Source organism: Hemitrygon akajei, chromosome 3 (assembly GCF_048418815.1).
Source record: "Hemitrygon akajei chromosome 3, sHemAka1.3, whole genome shotgun sequence".
Lineage (NCBI taxonomy): Eukaryota > Metazoa > Chordata > Chondrichthyes > Myliobatiformes > Dasyatidae > Hemitrygon > Hemitrygon akajei.
In genome coordinates, this window is record NC_133126.1 from 123,801,875 (window position 1) to 123,819,933 (window position 18,059).

At 42.2% G+C, this 18,059-nt stretch overlaps 1 protein-coding gene across 1 annotated transcript in view; it reads left to right on the plus strand.

Moving 5' to 3' along the window:
• The first annotated feature begins 1,809 nt into the window (after window positions 1-1,809).
• LOC140725367 (beta-arrestin-1-like) overlaps window positions 1,810-18,059 on the plus strand; it is a 33,819-nt gene continuing 17,569 nt past the window's right edge. Inside the window, exons 1-5 of the mRNA XM_073040766.1 lie at window positions 1,810-1,976; window positions 5,314-5,438; window positions 14,871-14,931; window positions 17,056-17,100; window positions 17,590-17,789. Coding sequence (XP_072896867.1) covers window positions 5,322-5,438; window positions 14,871-14,931; window positions 17,056-17,100; window positions 17,590-17,789 — 423 coding nt within the window. The 5' untranslated portion in view covers window positions 1,810-1,976; window positions 5,314-5,321. The remainder of the gene's footprint in view (window positions 1,977-5,313; window positions 5,439-14,870; window positions 14,932-17,055; window positions 17,101-17,589; window positions 17,790-18,059) is intronic.

Consider the following 18,059-nt stretch of genomic DNA (forward strand, 5'->3'; position numbering starts at 1 on the left):
TACTCAATAAATCTCTGATATAATAACTATAACAGAATCAATGTAAGATTGCCCAACTAGGGTTATACACTGGAATTTAGAAGGATAAGAAGGGATCTGATTGAAACGTATAAGATTATTAAGGGATTGGACACGCTGGAGGCAGGAAGCATACTCCCGCTGATGGGTGAGTCCAGAACTAGAGGCCACAGTTTAAGAATAAGGGGTAGGCCATTTAGAACTGAGATGTGGAAAAACTTTTTCACACAGAGAGTGGTGGATATGTGGAATGCTCTGCCCCAGAAGGCAGTGGAGGCCAAGTCTCTGGATGCATTCAAGAGAGAGTTAGATAGAGCTTTTTTAGATAGCGGGGTCAAGGGATATGGGGAGAGGGCAGGAACGGGGTACTGATGGTGTATGATCAGCCATGATCACAGTGAATGGCGGCGCTGGCTAGAAGGGCCAAATGGCCTACTCCTGCACCTATTGTCTATTGTCTATAGGGTGTTCAACCAGAGTGCAGAAGGCAACCAACTGTGCAAATACAAATACAAATAATAATAAATAAACAATAAATATTGAGAACATGAGTTGACGAGTCCTTGAAAGTGGTTCAGTTGGTTGTGGGAGCATTTCAGTGATGGGACAATTGAAGTTGAGTAAAGTTATTCCCTTTGGTTCAAGAGCCCAATGGCTGAGGGGGTAATAACTGTTCTTGAACCTGGTGGTGTGGGTCCTGAGTTTCCTGAACCTTTTTCCAGTGAGAAGAGGGCATGGCCTGGATGCTGGGAGTCCCTGATAGTGGATGCTGTTTTCCTGTGACAACGTTTCATGTAGATATGCTCAGTGGTTGGGAGGGCTTTACCCGTGATGGACTGGATGGATATTCAAACAAAATTCTGACGCATTGACAGACCTAATGGAATCATCTAAGGCTGTGAAATTTAGACAACTGCCTGAATGGTCTTCAGAAAATATGCCACATAATCCAGCATAGGGAAAGGTTGAAAATCAGAGCAAGACAAATTGATAACAGATTACTGGTCACAATCCTACTCAACCCATTTATGTCCCCCATCTGCAATTGTGTCTGAAGTAGTTACGATGCTTAATGTGGAATTTCTACATTAACGGCCCGAGCCATTGCATTGACTTTTCCCCAGCACAAAACCTCTCATGTTGATCAATAATGTCGGACCACAGTTTTTGCCAACTCTAAATGAGCTCCCCTGGAATTGAGCTCTCCTAGAAATGCACACCAAAAATAAGCAAAGGCTCAATTGAACCGAGACTGAGGCTTTGGGCCTACTCTGGGTTGCTCCAAGGATTCAGCTGTAAGTAATTAATTTGGCTCCCTTCTATTGTTGGCATGATTTGTGTTGTTTTTTCTTTCTCTGCACTTTGGAGGTTGGTCTTCATTTTTTTAAATTTGTTCTTTTGGGTTTCTTGCTTTGTGGCTGCCTGTAAGCAGACAAATCTCAAGGTTGTATAATTTATACATTATAAATGTACTTTGAATCTTTGAAATAATTGTGGTTTTATATAAAGATGTGGATATCTGACAGTGATAAAAGCTCGGCATTAGGATAATTGTTACAAGTCAGTAATGAAGCCCATGAGTAAATGGGATGTGGCCTCTCTCAATCCTTACTCCAGTTAGCTGACAGATTATCAAAACTCTTGCAATGTTTTTGCAGACTATGGTTCAATAAGAAGATTATTAAAAGAGGCTTTATTATATAGGGTTGTAACCTTGAGTAGGATTTGCTGGACTTGCATTGTCTCCTTATCGTAAATAATAATCCACTTAAGTACTGATGCCTGGCAAATATAATTTGTCCATTTGCTGACCTACTACTATCAGTGTTTCAGTCACCACAATCCAAGATAAAGACTCTCACACTGACTAACATAAACACCCGAAGAAGGAAAGGTGTTACCAAGGGATTCTTCTTCCAAGCATTCGTGGTGTTCTAGGTTGAGGTCGATTGTTTAAGGTACTCTGTCAAAACCTATCCATTTTGTCTTAAAGTAAGCTGCTTAATAAATTGGGGAATATGTCTAGTGCATAGGATTGAGTAATCGCTCTATACTTTTTTATCAACTTCTTACCTGATATTAATCAAGAAAAAATCTTTAAAGGTTTAGAGGTCTAAAGCTGGTGAGGTCAGAAAGTATAAACTTGGTGATGACATGATTAGCCTGTGCATTACGTAGAAAATTTATACTCACGCATTGTTTACACAGTTGTGTTGTCCAGCCAACTTGAAGATGTAATTTATTGCTTTACCTCATATTCATAAGGTCGAATTTCATTATATCTAATATTAGTTATTGCTATCTAATGCCATTTGAGGTTATATCATAGTTTTCACAGGAGTGTACACTTTTCTTGGTGGTGGGCATCATTAGGGTGTGTGGGTGAAGTTTTTACATGGCTCTGGATTTTGGTGAATGAGGTGGAACACCATCCACCAACTTCAGGGATCTATGAGATCCTCCATATGTAGCACTGGGAAGAAGTTGCACTTAAAATGAACACTACATCAAAGTTCTGTTTGCAGACAGACAAAATAAGTTTAGTGACCTGCTGGAGGAATTCAGCAAGTCAGGCAGTGTCTATGGAAAAGACGTTTCAGACCGAGACCCTTCCAGAGATCCTCCAGCATTTTGTCTGTGTTGTTGGATTTCCAGCATCTGCAGATTTTCTCTTGCTTGTTAATGACCTAATCGGTGTAATTAAGGTCATGGCATCATTAACCCAGCTTTCATGAGCAACCTGCCACACTGCTCAATGGAATACAGCCCCTTTACTGCCCTGAAACCAGTTGTTAACATTCATATACCCAGCCAAGCTTCACAACAATTCTCTGAGCTTCATACCAACATTATTTACAGCACCATTATCATGAATGATTAACATGTAGTGATAGTAGGATCTTACTTAGTAGCATTGGTGTCAATCGCTATTGAATAAAGAATGATGTTACCAACAACCACCAGTGATTAATTCCCTTAGCATTGTCAATGATACTTCCCGTCCGTCCAACAATCTCTTTGAGCCACTTCCATTAAGCAGCAGATGCTATAGCATTAAGAGAAGAACTGTTAAGATAGGAAACAGCTTCCCCCAGGCTGTAAGACTACTGAACTTCCTCTCACCATCCAGGTCTCATCATGTGTGAAGCGCCAGTAACGTTAAATTGTTTAACTTTTAATTTGTATCGTAAATGTATCTAAAATGACTGTCCTGATGAAGGGTCGACTGTTTACCCTTTTCCATAGCTGCTGCCTGGCCTGCTGAGTTCCTCCTGCATTTAGTATGCATTACATTGATTTCCTACATCTGCAGATTTTCTCTTGTTCATAAACACATCTTATTATTTGTTAATTTATTTGTAGCAATATTACTTTCAGGTGTTGTGTGTGGTTTATATGTACTGTGTTGTGCACCTTGCTCTGAAGGAACGTTGTCTGCTTTAGTGGCATACATGTGTACAGTTGAACAACAATAAAATTGAACTTGAAGTTTATGGATGTCATTCTTGAGCTACTATGCAAAGCAATTGGCTAAATTGGCAGTAATGTTGTTCACTCACAGATGCTTTTTGAAATCAAATTGATGTCACATCTGTCACTGTGGAGCAGCCCACTGAAGACCTCTTAACTTTCCAACCTAAGCTAATTATCAAATGCTTCACCTGGACAGCATATCCAAACTATTTTATTTTGGAGAAAGTACTAGCAAGGTTTTCTTCAAGGTCATTGCTGAGTTCCATGCAACCACACTGTTAACACATCTGACCTCCTTCCCTGCTGCTGGCCTCGTCCCTGAGCCCAGAGGTAAACGCAAAGACCCTGAGCTGTGTAGCAAGAAACACCATCAGGCATAGTTAGTATTATCCCACTCTGAATGGGGTCACCATCTGCAAACGGATAGCTAATTTGTGCATCTTCTTAAATTAATATAAAATTATTAATCTTATTTTCATTAAATGCATTTTGAATATTGTTTAATCACTTTAGATTGGTTATCAGAGACATTCAGAACCAGAGAGTGAAAAGGGTAGTAGCGTGATCTGGGGCTGGGACCTCATTAGGTTGCTGTGATAGGGAGGCTTGCTGTTTGTTCCAACCACACACAGCCACAAATGGTCCGTGCGCCAACAGTGATAATGATGGAAGTGGGGAGGCAAGCGTTAGAGCACAAGACAGAGCAATCAGAAGCCAGTTCATATACAAATGGATTAGGTGCAAAGAGGAAGCGATGGGGGCTGATGGATTTGACAAACTGGTGAAGTTGAGGGATATGCAGACAGAGTAATCTCTCTGAAAAGCATCAGGCATGTTGCAGCTAATGTTATACTGCTCTTTCAACTTCCTGTCGTTAGAATGCTGTACCATGACATACTCTAGAATGCCGTTCTCTGCCCTACAACATTGTACCATTCTGTAGAACACGGCTACATAATCTTCGGTGCTATACTGTACCCTAGAATATTGTTACATTTCCTAAAATATTGCATCACCTGCTAGAATTTCATGTCAAATGTCAAAATGTTGCACCACGCCCTTAAGTGATACAGGGTAGGGTGAAATATTATAGTCTCCACTATAATACAGTGTTATCTAGTAGAATGTTGTGTTATCAATTAGAATTTTGGATCGGGCTCTGCAATATTGTATCTGTTTTTTGGAATATTGATCCACAGATGCCATGGTAGGGTAGAATCCATAGACCAATATTATGTATTAGCACAATGCTATTACTACTTCAGGCATCAGAGTTTGGAGTTCAGTTCTGATATTGTCTGTAAGAAGTTTGCATGTCCTTCCTGTGAGCATCTGAGTTTCCTCGATTTGCTACAGTTTGATCCTACATTCCAAAGATGTACTAGTTACGAAGTTAATTGTTCAATGTAAATTGTCCTGTGAGTTTGTGCATAAATAAACAGACGATTACACTTAATTTTGTTGGGGCAAACACAAATAATAGTCCAAATAAAACGAAAATAATATTTAACCATACACCCTAAAATGTAAGGGGACGGGTTAAAATAATCTGGACAACATTACTTAATCGTTGAATTTGGTTTAGAAATTACCGATTTCCAACATTAAAATAGAAATTCTTACGTTACACATTGACTTCCCTTGGCTTACTAAATGGGTTGCATTTTGATCTGTGAGCATTCTAAACAGTTATCTGTTAACATTACCATTTATAATTTCTAGACTCCAGTCTGTTTAAAGGTATTGCTTTTAACATCATTTTACCATTTAATATTTTGATCATCTTTTTCTCTTTGTTTCTGCTTTCCATTCTGTTTACAGGAGGAAAGATGAGTAATCCCCAGCTTCAGAAGATCCCTGCACCCAGTGTGGTTGTTACAAAGATGATGTCTCCACCTCCAGCTCACAAAAACATTGTGTTCAAAAAGACTACCACTGATAAGTCGGTGGGTGACCCTCCTTACATTCTGTGAAACTCACATGTTTTTTGTCTCTCCCTCACAGAGCTCATAAGATATTGTTGTATCAGTGTTCTGCTTATGTAAAAAATTCTGAATGTGTGAAACTAAAGCCCATCCAGCAAAAAAAAAACAAAGGAACCAGCCCAGTGTGGCACAGCTGGTAGAGTTACTGCCTTATTGTTCCAAAGACAGGTCAATCTGATTGAATGCAGAGTTCAATCCTGACCTCAAGTACTATCTGTGTAGACTTTGCACATTCTCTGCTGTGATGTCACGGGGTCTCCAGTTCCCAACCACATTCCAATGAGTGATGATAGATTAATTAGCCTTTAAAAATAACCCCTGACTTAAATGAGTGGTAGAATCTGGGGGAAGTTGATGGGAATCTGGTGGGAGTAAAATGGCTAGTCTGTGATTGGTACAAAAGTGGGTGCTCGATGGCAGACACAGAGTTGGTGGACCGAAGAGTCTATTTCTGTCTGTTTCTCTCCAGCTGACAGCTGCTTTGCAGTAGCAGTGCAATGAACATAGAATGAGTTAGAACATAGAACAGTACAGACCCGGACAGGACATTTGCCCCATGATGCTGTGTTCATCTTCAAGCCAGTTTATACTAAATGTCCTCTTCTTGTGTATTATCCCTACCCATCCATTCCTTTCAGATTTATGTGTCTATCTAATGGCCTTTTAAACTCCAACATACAGCCTGCTTTCATTAACACCCCTGGTCCTGGTAACCTATTCCAAGCAGCTACGGCTCTCTGTTTTAAAAAAAAACTTGTCGTAGGGTTTGAAGTCTTGTGAGCCTCAATGACCCAAGGAACTATGTTTGCTGCAACACGCTGGAGGAACTCAGTAGGTCGGGCAGCATCCATGGAAACAAGCAGTCAATGTTTCAGGCCAAGACTCTTCGTTGATTGTTTGTTTCCATGGATGCTGCCCAACCTGCTGAGTTCCTCCAGTGTGTTGTGCATGTTGCTTTGACCCTAGCATCTGCAGAGAATTTTGTGAACTGTTTTCTGGAGTCAGGGCTTTATGCTTTGGCTCATGATAGGGTCACCCATGTCAATAGGTCAAAGGGTAGAGGCCAGACGAAGCATGGTCCAGGTTTGGCAGTTCACCTTAGGGCTAACAGCTTTGTTATGGAAACAGCAATGAAGAATCCTTCTACATCTGTGTGTGATGGTATGGACAGACAGAGATGGAGGACTGTCATTGCTGCCTAAATGCCAGCAGCATAATGGGCAGCAGGTACAAGACTCCTTTAAACTCCCACCCAACCCTAAAAGCACATCCTCTAGTGTTTGACTGTCTCTGCCTCTCATAATGTTAAAATCCCCTGTCAGGTGTCTCCTCGGCCTCCGATGATTTCGGAGGAACAACTCGGGTCTGTCCAACCTCTCCTTATTACTCGTAATTCTAATCCAGGCACGTCCTGGTCAACCTCTTCTTTACAGTCTCCACATCCTTCCTATAATGAGGCAAAAGGAACTGCACACAATGCTCCATAAGCGGTCAGACTAAAGTTTTCTATTGCTTCAGAATGATTTCCTTACTCTTGCACCAAAATCATGGACAATAAAGGCAAGCATTCCATATGATTGCATAACCAATTACAATGAATTAGGATCTGGACCCCATGATCCTCTAAACCTTAATGCTACCATTAACAAAACATTTTCTCCATTCATTTGACTTCCCAAAGTACAACACCTCACCCTTACCTGGATTAAACTCCATCTATCACTTCCATATCTCTAACAGATCCAAATCCTGCTGTATGTTTTACCCTGACGACATCTCCACAAATCCAGGTGACATCCGCAAACTTGCTAATCCATGCACTTACTTTTTCCTCTAAATCAAGATATATACTTATCACAAACAATAGAGGTCCTAGCACTGATCCTTGCACAACACCACAGGTCATGGACCTGCTGCCAGAATAACAGCCTTCCACCTCTGCTCTGTCTTCTATGTGTAAGCCGATTCAGAATCCAAATTCACTCTGGATCCCATACATCTTTATCCTTCCAATCAACCGACCTTGAGGCACCTTATAAAATGCCTTACTAAAGTCCATGTAGAAAACATCCACTGCCTTACCATGAGCTATAGGAGCAGAATTAGGCCATTTGGCCCATTGAGTCTGCTCTGCCATTTCATCATGGCTGATCCATTTTCCCTCTCACCCTCATCAAGTTCCTTTGTCACCTCCTCAAAAACTGAAGGGTCACAGCCCGAAACGTCAACTGTTCTTTTTTCCATAGATGCTGCCTGGCCTACTGAGTTCCTCCAGTATTTGTGTGTGTTGCTTGGATTTCCAGCATCTGCAGATGTTCTCTTTTTTGTAAGATATGATCTGCCTGGAAGAGAGCCCAATGTTCCATAAATATGAAGCCCTCCCTCCTGCACCAACTCCTTAAGCCGTACATTGAACTGCACTATATATCTATGTATTTCTCACTCCATCAGCACATGGGCATGAGTAGCAATCCTGAGATTACAATCCTGGGAATCCTCTCCCCAGATTCCAATTGACTCGCCCCCAGATTCTACAAAAAGCTTTTTAGTATAATGCACATATCAATGCACCAGCTGCTCAAGAGTGTTGAACCAGTAACAAAAGTTGGAAGTGCTAAAAGCACTCAGTAGGCCAAGAAACACCTGTGGAAAGAGAAAGAACTTAAAGCTTCAAAGTCGCTGGTATTTCATCAGAACTGGAGAAGTGAGAAAACAAGTTGGAAATGGAGAGGAATCGGCAGACAAAATGTCTGTGGAAGGGAGGAGACCACAGTTATCTGGTAACATTTTGTGTTGGAACTTCAAGAAAGGGAAAAAGAACAAGTTGAAACTGTGAGATGCGGCTATGGAAACAAATTACTGAGTGATGTTAAAGGAGGATGACCTTACATCAAAATCGGCCAGTTCTGATCCAAACGTAAAATAGTGAAATAATTTTACATGATGTATCTGCCAAGTGGAAGACTGCAGGGGATTGGACACAGCTCCTTGTGGAGTTTACACACCAATTCTAAAAAGTGAGCAGGTCCTATCAGGACTTGTCTGCCAAACAGGATATTGCAGAGACACTTGGAGACAGATCGTTGTGGAGCTTACACACCAGCTTTAAAAAGCAATCAGGTCCTGTTGGGGCTTGTCGGTGGCGCAGGAGATTGATTAGGTTATTAGTAATTTACCATTGGTCATTAAAAAGAAGTCAGGTGTAAGATTCATGATTCGAGATTGTTTACTGTACACAAATTGAAAGGGAACAAAATAATTGTTACTCCAGGTCAAATGCAGTACAATAAAAAAACACAATGATAATAATAATAAAAACAGGATATAAATACATAAGATAGCCCATCTACATAGATTGATTATATGTAGATAAAGTGATGCTAGGAAATAATAAAGTGGTGGTAGAGTTAGTAGGTGGAGGTGCTGATCAGCCTTACTGGGGTAAGTAACTGTTTTGAGTTGGTTTTTGCATGGATGCTACACAGCATCCTCCCTGATCAGAGTGGGACAAACAGCCCATGAGCAGGGTGGGTGGGATCCTTCATGACGTTACTGGCTCTTCTCTGGCACCTTTCCAAATGATGTGAGTATGGATGTGCAAACTCCAGCTCCTTTCATCTTCCTCAGAAATTATAGGTATTGGTGAGTTTTCTTAACTGTGTAGGATGTGTTCTAGGACCATGGGAAGTTGTGTGTGATGTGCACTCCCTGGCGTTTGTAAGTGGAGCGGCCAGTGTTGGAGTGGGCCGGGGTTAGAGTGGGAGGCTTTGGCTTACTATGCTTCGGCACGGACAGACAGAGTCTTGAAGTAAGTTTCTTTTTGTCTATTAGTACACTGCTAGTGTATTAAGAATAGATCCAGGGTTAGTGGTATGTTCTTTGTGTGGGATGTGGGAACTCAGGGAGATCACTAATCTCCCTAGTAACTACATCTACATGAAGTGCATTGAACTGCAGCTCCTTAGAGACCCATGTTAAGAAATGGAGCAGCAGCTGGATGACCTTCGGCTCATACAGGAGAATGAGGAAGTGAGACATACACAGAAACTACAGGAAGAAAGTCACCCTAAGTTACAGGAGGCAGGTACCTGTGTGACTGTGCGGAGAGGGGAAGGGAATAGGCAACCTGGGTGGAGTAGTCCTGTGGCCTTTACACTCAATAATAAATATACCACTTACCAGGTATGACTTACCAGGGGAAGCACAGTGACCAGGTGTCTGGCATTGAATCTGGCTCTATGGCACAGAAGGAAAAGGGGGAGAAGAGGAGAGGGCAAACAATATAGCAAAATTTAGTGGGAAGTTAGAGGACTGGGAAGCTTTTAAAAACCAACAAAAGGCAAATAAAAAGCCATAAGTAGAGAAAAGATGAAATATGAAGGTAAGCTAGCCAATAATATCAAAGAGGAGACCATCTTATAAATAGTAAATGAGAGGCGAGAATGGATATCAGACCACTGGAAAATAATGCTGGGAAGTTATTAATGGCTGACAAAGCAATGTAGGACAAACTTGATGTGTATTTTGTGTCAGTCTTCACTAAGAAGACAATAACAATATGCCAGAAATTCAAGAGTGCCCAGGGGGCAGAAATGAGTGCAGCTGCTATTACTAAAGAGAAGGTCTTTAGGAAGCTGGAACATCTGAAGTCACCTGGATCAGGTGGTCAACACCCCAGGGTTTTGATGGAGATGGCTGAAGAGATTGTGGTAGCATTGGTAGTGATCTTTCAAGAATCACTAGATTCTGGAATGGTTCTGGAGGACTGGAAAATTGCAAACGTCATTCCACTGTTTAAAAAGGGAGGAGTGCAAAAATTATAGGCCTGTTAGCCTGACTTCAGTGGTTGGGAAGATGGTGGAGTCCATTCGTAATGATGAGATTTCAAAGTGCTTGGAGGCACATGATACAGGAAGGATAGACAGAGGATATTGTTTACTTGGATTTTCAGAAGCATTTTGACAAAGTCAAAGTTGCGGGCATACTCAATAAATCCAATAACCATAACAGAATCAATGAAAGACCTCACCAACAGATTGGGCAACCAGTGTACAAAAGGCAACAAACCGCAAATACAAAAAGAAAAAATCCAGAAATAGTAATGATAAATAAATAAGCAATAAATATAGAGAACATGGAATGAAGAGTCCTTGAAAGTGAGCCCATAGATTGTGGGAGTAGTTCAGCGATGGGGCAAGTGAAGTTGAGTAAAGTTAACCCCTCTGGTTCAGGGCACTGATGGCTAAGGAGTAATATCTGTTGCCAAACCCAGTGGATTGAGTCCTCCAGCATTTGGATCCAAGCCATCCTTGTCCAGGACTCTCATCACAGAAAGAAAATTCAAAAATCAGAGGTGCAAAGGGACTTGGGAGTCCTCATGCAAGATTCCCTGAAGGTTAACTTGCAGGTTGGGTCTTTGGTAAGGAACGCAAATATAATATTAGCATTCATTTCAAGAGGATTATAATATACAGCAGTAAAGATGTAATGCTGAGATTCCACAAGGCATTGGTCAGTCTGCACTTTGAGTATTATGAGTAGTTTTGGGCCCCTTCTCTAAGATGTGTTGTCATTGGACGGGGTCCAGAGAAAGTTCACGCAAATGAACAATTTGCAGAAGGTATTGGTTACATCTGATCTAAAAGAATAATGGGTGTCTTAATGCTCTTAGCTAAAAATAGACATAGTAATATTGGAGCCTGTACAAAGGAGATTCCCCCAGGCTAATCTGAGAGAGAGAGAGAGGGAGGGGGGGGGGAGAGAGAGAGATACACATCTGCAGAAGCAATATCTCCCAAGTTAGGGTTGGCATTCCTTGGAATGAATTAGAAGCATGAGGGGTGATTTTATCCAAACATTAAATTTCAAGGGTGCTTGGTGTGGTTGTGGTGAACTACATATACCTGTCTGGACACGCCCCCTGCTGACTGCTCCTGTGGCTCCTCCCACAGACCCCGGTATAAAGGTGATGGAGGTCTGAGCCCGGCCTCCCAGTCTCCAGGATGTAGCATGGTGGTCAATCACTGCTTGTTCCTTCTTCCAGTCAATAAAAGCCGATACCTCGCCTTTACGTCTCAGAGAGAGTTTTTGATGGTGCATCAGTGGTAAATGTTGGGATGCTTTTATCAGTGGGAGTATATGAAACAAGGGGGTATAACTGCAAGTTTAGAGTTGGTCATTTAAAACCAGCATGCAGAAATTTCTTCTCCCAGAGGCTGGTGAATCTCTGGAGTTCTTTGCCCCTGTGGATGGTTGGAGCTGAATCATTAGAAGTATTTAAAATGGAGGAGGATAAATATTTGACTTTAAGGAATAGAAGGCTACAGAGAAATTGCACAGAAGAGGAGCTGAGGCCAGCGTACATCAGCTGTGTTCGTAATAAATGGCAGGGCAGGTTGAAGGGCCTAATGGCCTACTCCTATTTGCTTCTGCTTAAATTCAAGCCTGGCCATTGATAGTGTTGATAATTTTCTTACATAAATTCAACTGAGCAGAAGGCAAAGTGTCTGTAAAATGGCCGAACTTCACTTGCTCACTCTTGTCACTGTCTGCTGCAGGGAATCGGGGAAAATCCTCAATGGGAGAAAAAAGAATTGTCCTGAAATGATTTTGTACAATTCCTAGTCTGGCTGATTAAAATAATAATACTTAGAGCTAAAACACTAAACACTGCAGTTAATGTAGTGTTGATGTAGAATGTAAAAGAGTGCAGCACAGGAACAGCTCCTTCTGCCCACAATGTGCTGAACCAGCTAAAAGTAAATAAAAAAAACCCCAAAGACTAATCCCTGCTGCCTACACAATGTCCATATCCCTCCAGCTTCCTCATATCCATGTGCCTATCCAAACATCTCTTAAAAGCCTCTAATGTATTTGCCTCTACCACCATACCAGGCAGTGCATTCCAGGCATCCTGCACTCTGAATGAGTTACTCATCCACCCCATCCTCTTTGAACCTATCCCCCTCACCTTAATGTATGCTGTCTGGTATTAGACATTTCTACCACTGGGGGGAAAAAGATACTCTCTGTCTACTCTATCGATGCTTCTCATGATCTTATAAACCTTTATTTTGAAGTAGAGTATTCAACAAATTCATTTATACCATGCTGGGACTATGCGACCACTGTGCAACTCCAGGGGCCTAGATTTAGGCCAGGGTGTGTGCTGTAACCAACAATGACTCGGCAGATTACCTGGTCACTTATCTCATTTGCTTTGTTCAAAATGGTTGCTAAATTCTCCACATTATAATGGTAACTATAATACGTACTGGAAAGGAAAAAGAACAGACTTCATTTTAACTGTGACATTTTGGCTTTACAAGGCACCACGTAACTGTGATGAAAAACAAAATTTACTGGAGATCAAACACGAGGAAATCTGCAGATGCTGGAAATCCAAGCAACACACACAAAATGCTGGTGGAACACAGCAGGCCAGGAAGCATCTATGGAAAAAAGCACTGTCGACGTTTCGGGCCGAGACCCTTTGTCAGGACTAACTGAAAGGAAAGATAGTAAGAGAGTTGAAAGTAGTGGGGGGAGAGGGAAATGTGAAATGATAGGAGAAGACCGGAGGGGGTGGGATGAAGCTAAGAGCTGGAAAGGTGATTGGCGAAAGTGATACAGAGCTGGAGAAGGGAAAGGATCATGGGATGGGAGGCCTCGGGAGAAAGAAAGGGGGAGGGGGGTGAGCACCAGAGGGAGATGAAGAACAGGCAGAGTGATGGGCAGAGAGAAAAAATAGGGGGAAGGGGGAAAAACTAAATATATCAGGGATGGGGTAAGAAGGGGAGGAGGAGAATTAACGGAAGTTAGAGAAGTCAATGTTCATGCTCTCAGGTTTGGAGACTACCCAGCCGGTATATAAGGTGTTGTTCCTCCAACCTGAGTGTGGCTTCATCTTGACAGTAGAGGAGGCCATGGATAGACATATCAGAATGGGAATGGGACGTGGAAGTAAAATGTGTGGCCACTGGGAGATCCTGCTTTCTCTGGCGGACAGAGCGTAGGTGTTCAGTGAAACGGTCTCCTAGTCTGGAAGTACTGGAAATACTCAGCAGCATCTGTGAATGGTGACATAGTTAATGTTACAACAGAAACATACTGAGTGGCTCTTTAAACAAGATGGTTCTGAGCAATATGACCGTGTTACTAATGTTAGCCAGCTATATTTTTGTTGAAAATTAATAATGTGCCAATTATGGGTGAAAGATGCAGAATGCAGAATGGATGTGAGGAAACTGTTGTGTGAACTCAGCCTTTTCTCCTTGGAGTGATGGAGGATGAGAGGTGACCTGATAGAGGTATATAAGATGATGAGAGGCATTGATTGTGTGGATGGTCAGAGCCTCTTTCCCAGGGCTGAAATGGCTAACACGAGAGGGCACAGGTTTAAGGTGCTTGGGAGTAGGTACAGAGGAGATGTCAGGGGTAAGTTTTTTATGCAAAGAGTGGTGAGTACGTGGAATTGGCTGTTGGCAACGGTGATGGTGGAGGCGGATACAATAGGGTCTTTTAAGAGACTCCTGGGCAGGTCCATGGAGCTCAGGAAAATAGAGGGCTATGGGTAACTCTAGGTAATTTCTCAAGTAAGGACATGTTCGGCACAGCTTTGTGGGCCGAAGGGCCTGTATTGTGCTGTAGGTTTCCTATGTTTTCTAGAACTGGGAATGGAAAGATCTTGCCTAATCTGCTGAGTAATCTAGTATTTATTTAAGATTTCCAGCATCAGTTTCTGTTGTTGTTCTTTCCAGATATTTCTCAGGCCCTCTATTCTGTAAATGTCAATCTAACCTTAAAAACCACAATGGTAAAATGGTGATACAGATGGAACAAGTATACATCGTTACATTTCAGTTCACAGTAGTCACCCTAAACTTCCAATGCCTATCACTGTAATTTTCCACCCCACTACCACTCTGACATCTGTTCCATTGCCTCCTCCGATATCATGTAATGGAAGGTTCTGCTGTGAGGTGCTCAATATTATTTTGAGAAACAACTCCTCATCTTCCATCCAAGAATGTTGAAAACCCCGGGAGTTAATTCTATGTTTCTCATCTTTCCACTTCTTCCTTTCCACTTTTTTATCTCCAACTGCCAGTTTTTTTAAAAAATTGTTTTGATAGCTTTGATTAGCACCCAGTTAGAGACAATTTGCCTGTTCTTTTCACCCTGCCCCCTCCCTACAACTTAACACACTATTTTCTCATTTGTCCAGTCCTAACGCAAAGCCCTTTACCTGAAGGGTCAACTGTTTGTCTCCCAGGGAGGCGGGCTGACCCGTTCATACCTCCAGCTTCCTTGGTTTGGATTGTCATCATCGTTGGAGGATACAGTTGACAGTGCATGTTTCAGTCATTGAGCATCTTGTGTCTCCTTTAACAGATCGTTGTCTACTTGGGCAAACGAGACTTTGTGGATCACGTCAGCCATATAGATCCTGTGGGTATGTGTGCTCTCTTTGTTTCATGCGGGGGAGGGGGGAAAATTCCACCCTCTGGTTCTTTGATCATGGCAAAGAAAGTGTTTCCAGCCTTAATAATTTTGTTACCCTCACATAAAATGGCTTGGCATTTGATCCTTTGGCATCAGTGAGCCAAGGTAGCACAGCAGTTAGTGAGACACTATTGCAGCTTGGAATGATCCAGAATTTGGCATCTGTAAGGAAAACGTGCATTCTCCCTGAGAACTACATGGGTTTCTTCCGGGTGCTCTGGTTTCCTCCCACAGTCCAAAGATGTACTGGTTAGTAAGCTCATTGGTCATTGTTCCATGGTGCATCTCTAAATAAATAAATATAAACTTGCACCAACCTCTCCAGCTTGATCTTTAAAGAAATGACTGTGGTGTTTATTTCCAGAAGTCATTGTAGTGACTGAAAGGGGACGTGGATCATGAAGTACTGAGAAGCAGGCAGAATGCTCCGGAAACTTGAACTGCCCTGATGCTACAGAGAGGCTACTTGGGGAATCTGTTGTATAGATTTGAAAGCTTTGATTTCTGTCAGTGGGACTGCAGTTTTCTTCATTCATCATAGTTATATATATATTGATTGTGATCACTAAACCAAACTGGGAATTTAGCATACTTTGATCTGAGTTATTTTGAAAATGCAAGAAGGCTCTTTTCAGATCTCCTCATGACACATTGAGTCGGCTGGTTCTCGAGCAGTCCTAATGGCCGACCTATTTCCCTCCAACCTTTTCTCTTTCATATGCCCCAGGTTACTCTGACATCCACCCACTGTAGTAATTAGTCTTTGAGAAGTCTCAGAAGGATGAGAGGAGATCTTATAGAAACATATAAAATTATGAAGGGGGATAAATAAGATAGAGGCAGGAAAGCTGTTTCCACTGGTAGGTGAGTCTAGAACTAGGGAACATAGCCTCAAGATTCAGGGGGATAGATTTAGGATGGGGATGGGAGGAACTGCTTTTCCCAGAGGGTGGTGAATCTGTGGAGGTCTCTGCCCAATGAAGTAGTGGAGGCTACTTTAGTGAATATTTTTAAGACAAGGTTGGATAGATTTTTGCATAGTAGGGGAATTAAGGGTTATGGGGAAAAGGTAGGTAGGTGGAGATGAGTCCATGGCCAGATCAGCCATGATCTTATTGAATGACGGAGCAGGCTCAACGGGCCAGATGGCCGACTCCTGCTCCTGTTTCTTCTGTTCTTATGGAAACCAGAGCAGACAGAGGAAATATATAGAAGCACACGGAGAACATGCAATCCCCACACGCACAGCACCCGAGATCAGGGTAGAACCTGGGCTTGATGTAGCAGCACCTGCCATCCTGCCATCCTGCTGCACAGCTGCTCAGCACAAACTCTGATGCCAAATGGTCGGAAGTATACATTTTGTCATTCCTCATAAGATATCCTACCACACATTGAAGGCCTGCAGCCATCAGGAGCCTCGAAGACTTGGGGAAAGGAAAAGGATACTGAGGCTTCCTTTGGCATAACCTAAAGTGCCAACCTTAACTGGGCCTTTACACGGCTAGAGCACCAACCTTACTTTAATGTCATTACTAGTGATTGCCCCAATGCCCACAACTTGGTATTGTCCTTGGGAGTCTATCCCAAGACTCCCTTGGGAGTCTATCATCTCCATGACCACTCCCTATAAACTTATCAAGCTCTCCAGTCACCTGTTGAAATATTTTTGATTCCCCACTGCAAGATATTGTGTGTTACTACACCATGAGCAGTCCTGAATTGGTGTTAACTACTACATGAGCAGTACTGGACTGGCGCTGATACCAGCCTATACTACTCAGGACTGGTATGAGAATTAGTGTTGCCTTGAAGCTAAATGATGGAAAATCCAGGTTCTCTGATGGTGTTAGATGAACACCACAATCTTCTGGGGTTGGCTGATGGGAGGCTGGAGGTCGCTATTGCTGTTGGATAAGTCACATTGTGTTTCTGCAATGGACTGTGGAAGATCCAGGCCTAGCACAGGCAATAGATGACACTAAAGTGCTTAATTCAAAGAATGGTGAAGGATATACCACACAATGTGGCCAGGACCTACTCTGGTGATTGATCTTATCTGATTATTTTTCAGATGGTGTGCTTGTATTGGACACAGGCTACATAAAAGATAGAAAAGGTAAGACATCCAGCGCTGTTGAATATTTCAAACAAGTAAACGGACTACTTATGTTCCCGTTGAATTTCCATAAGAGGTTTGTTCTAATCAGAGATGTGCTTTATTTTGCACAGATATTTACAGCCATATAAACATTCTCAGCCTCACATAGCTTCACTGTGCATAGTTCACATGCTCAACTAACACACAGTATCACAAATACATCTTTGCAAACTTACGCGCACTTGCACGATCGTTCACACAGTGTCGCACGGACTTAGTGTTTGTCACTTATTCCGCCACGTCTCCACATACGCTCAGTTCAACTGCTTAAGTTATGAACTCAGACCAAAGGAGACTTAGTATGTTGTGTCACCAAACCCACACGTAAAAAATTCACAGAACTGACTCGTGCAGACCTACACCATCAAAGCCGGTGAAAGACCTTAAGTTCCTATAGCCTAACTTCCAGAACAGAACCTGTCTATTACTCCTGGACCTTCACTTCAGTGTTTTGCAGGCTGCTCTGTGCATTCCGCTATGGACGAGAGGACATCGATGTTTGCGGGTTGAAGTTCAGAAGGGATCTGTACATGACCACAGTTCAAGTCTATCCACCACCATCAGGTGAAAAGCCTAAACCCCACACCAAGCTCCAAGAACGTTTAGCAAGGAAATTTGGAGACAGAGCTTATCCATTCTGTTTTCAGGTACTTTTCATTCTCCCTTCACCTCCCTTCCCTTCTGTGTCCCGGACAAGCGAGGAGCTAATGAGTTATGCCTACCTTATAACATTTCATGGCATGTCTGCTTTTCAGCACGGTAAATTACCAGGAAGTTTCTGTAGTTCAGGTTGACTCATTATGAGGCAGTTTCTTGTGTGTGACACTCATTAATTGGACACTGTGAAGAATTATTATATTAAAACTGACTTATAATGGGGTGCCAAAGCAGAAGATTTAAACATTCCTTAAAACATC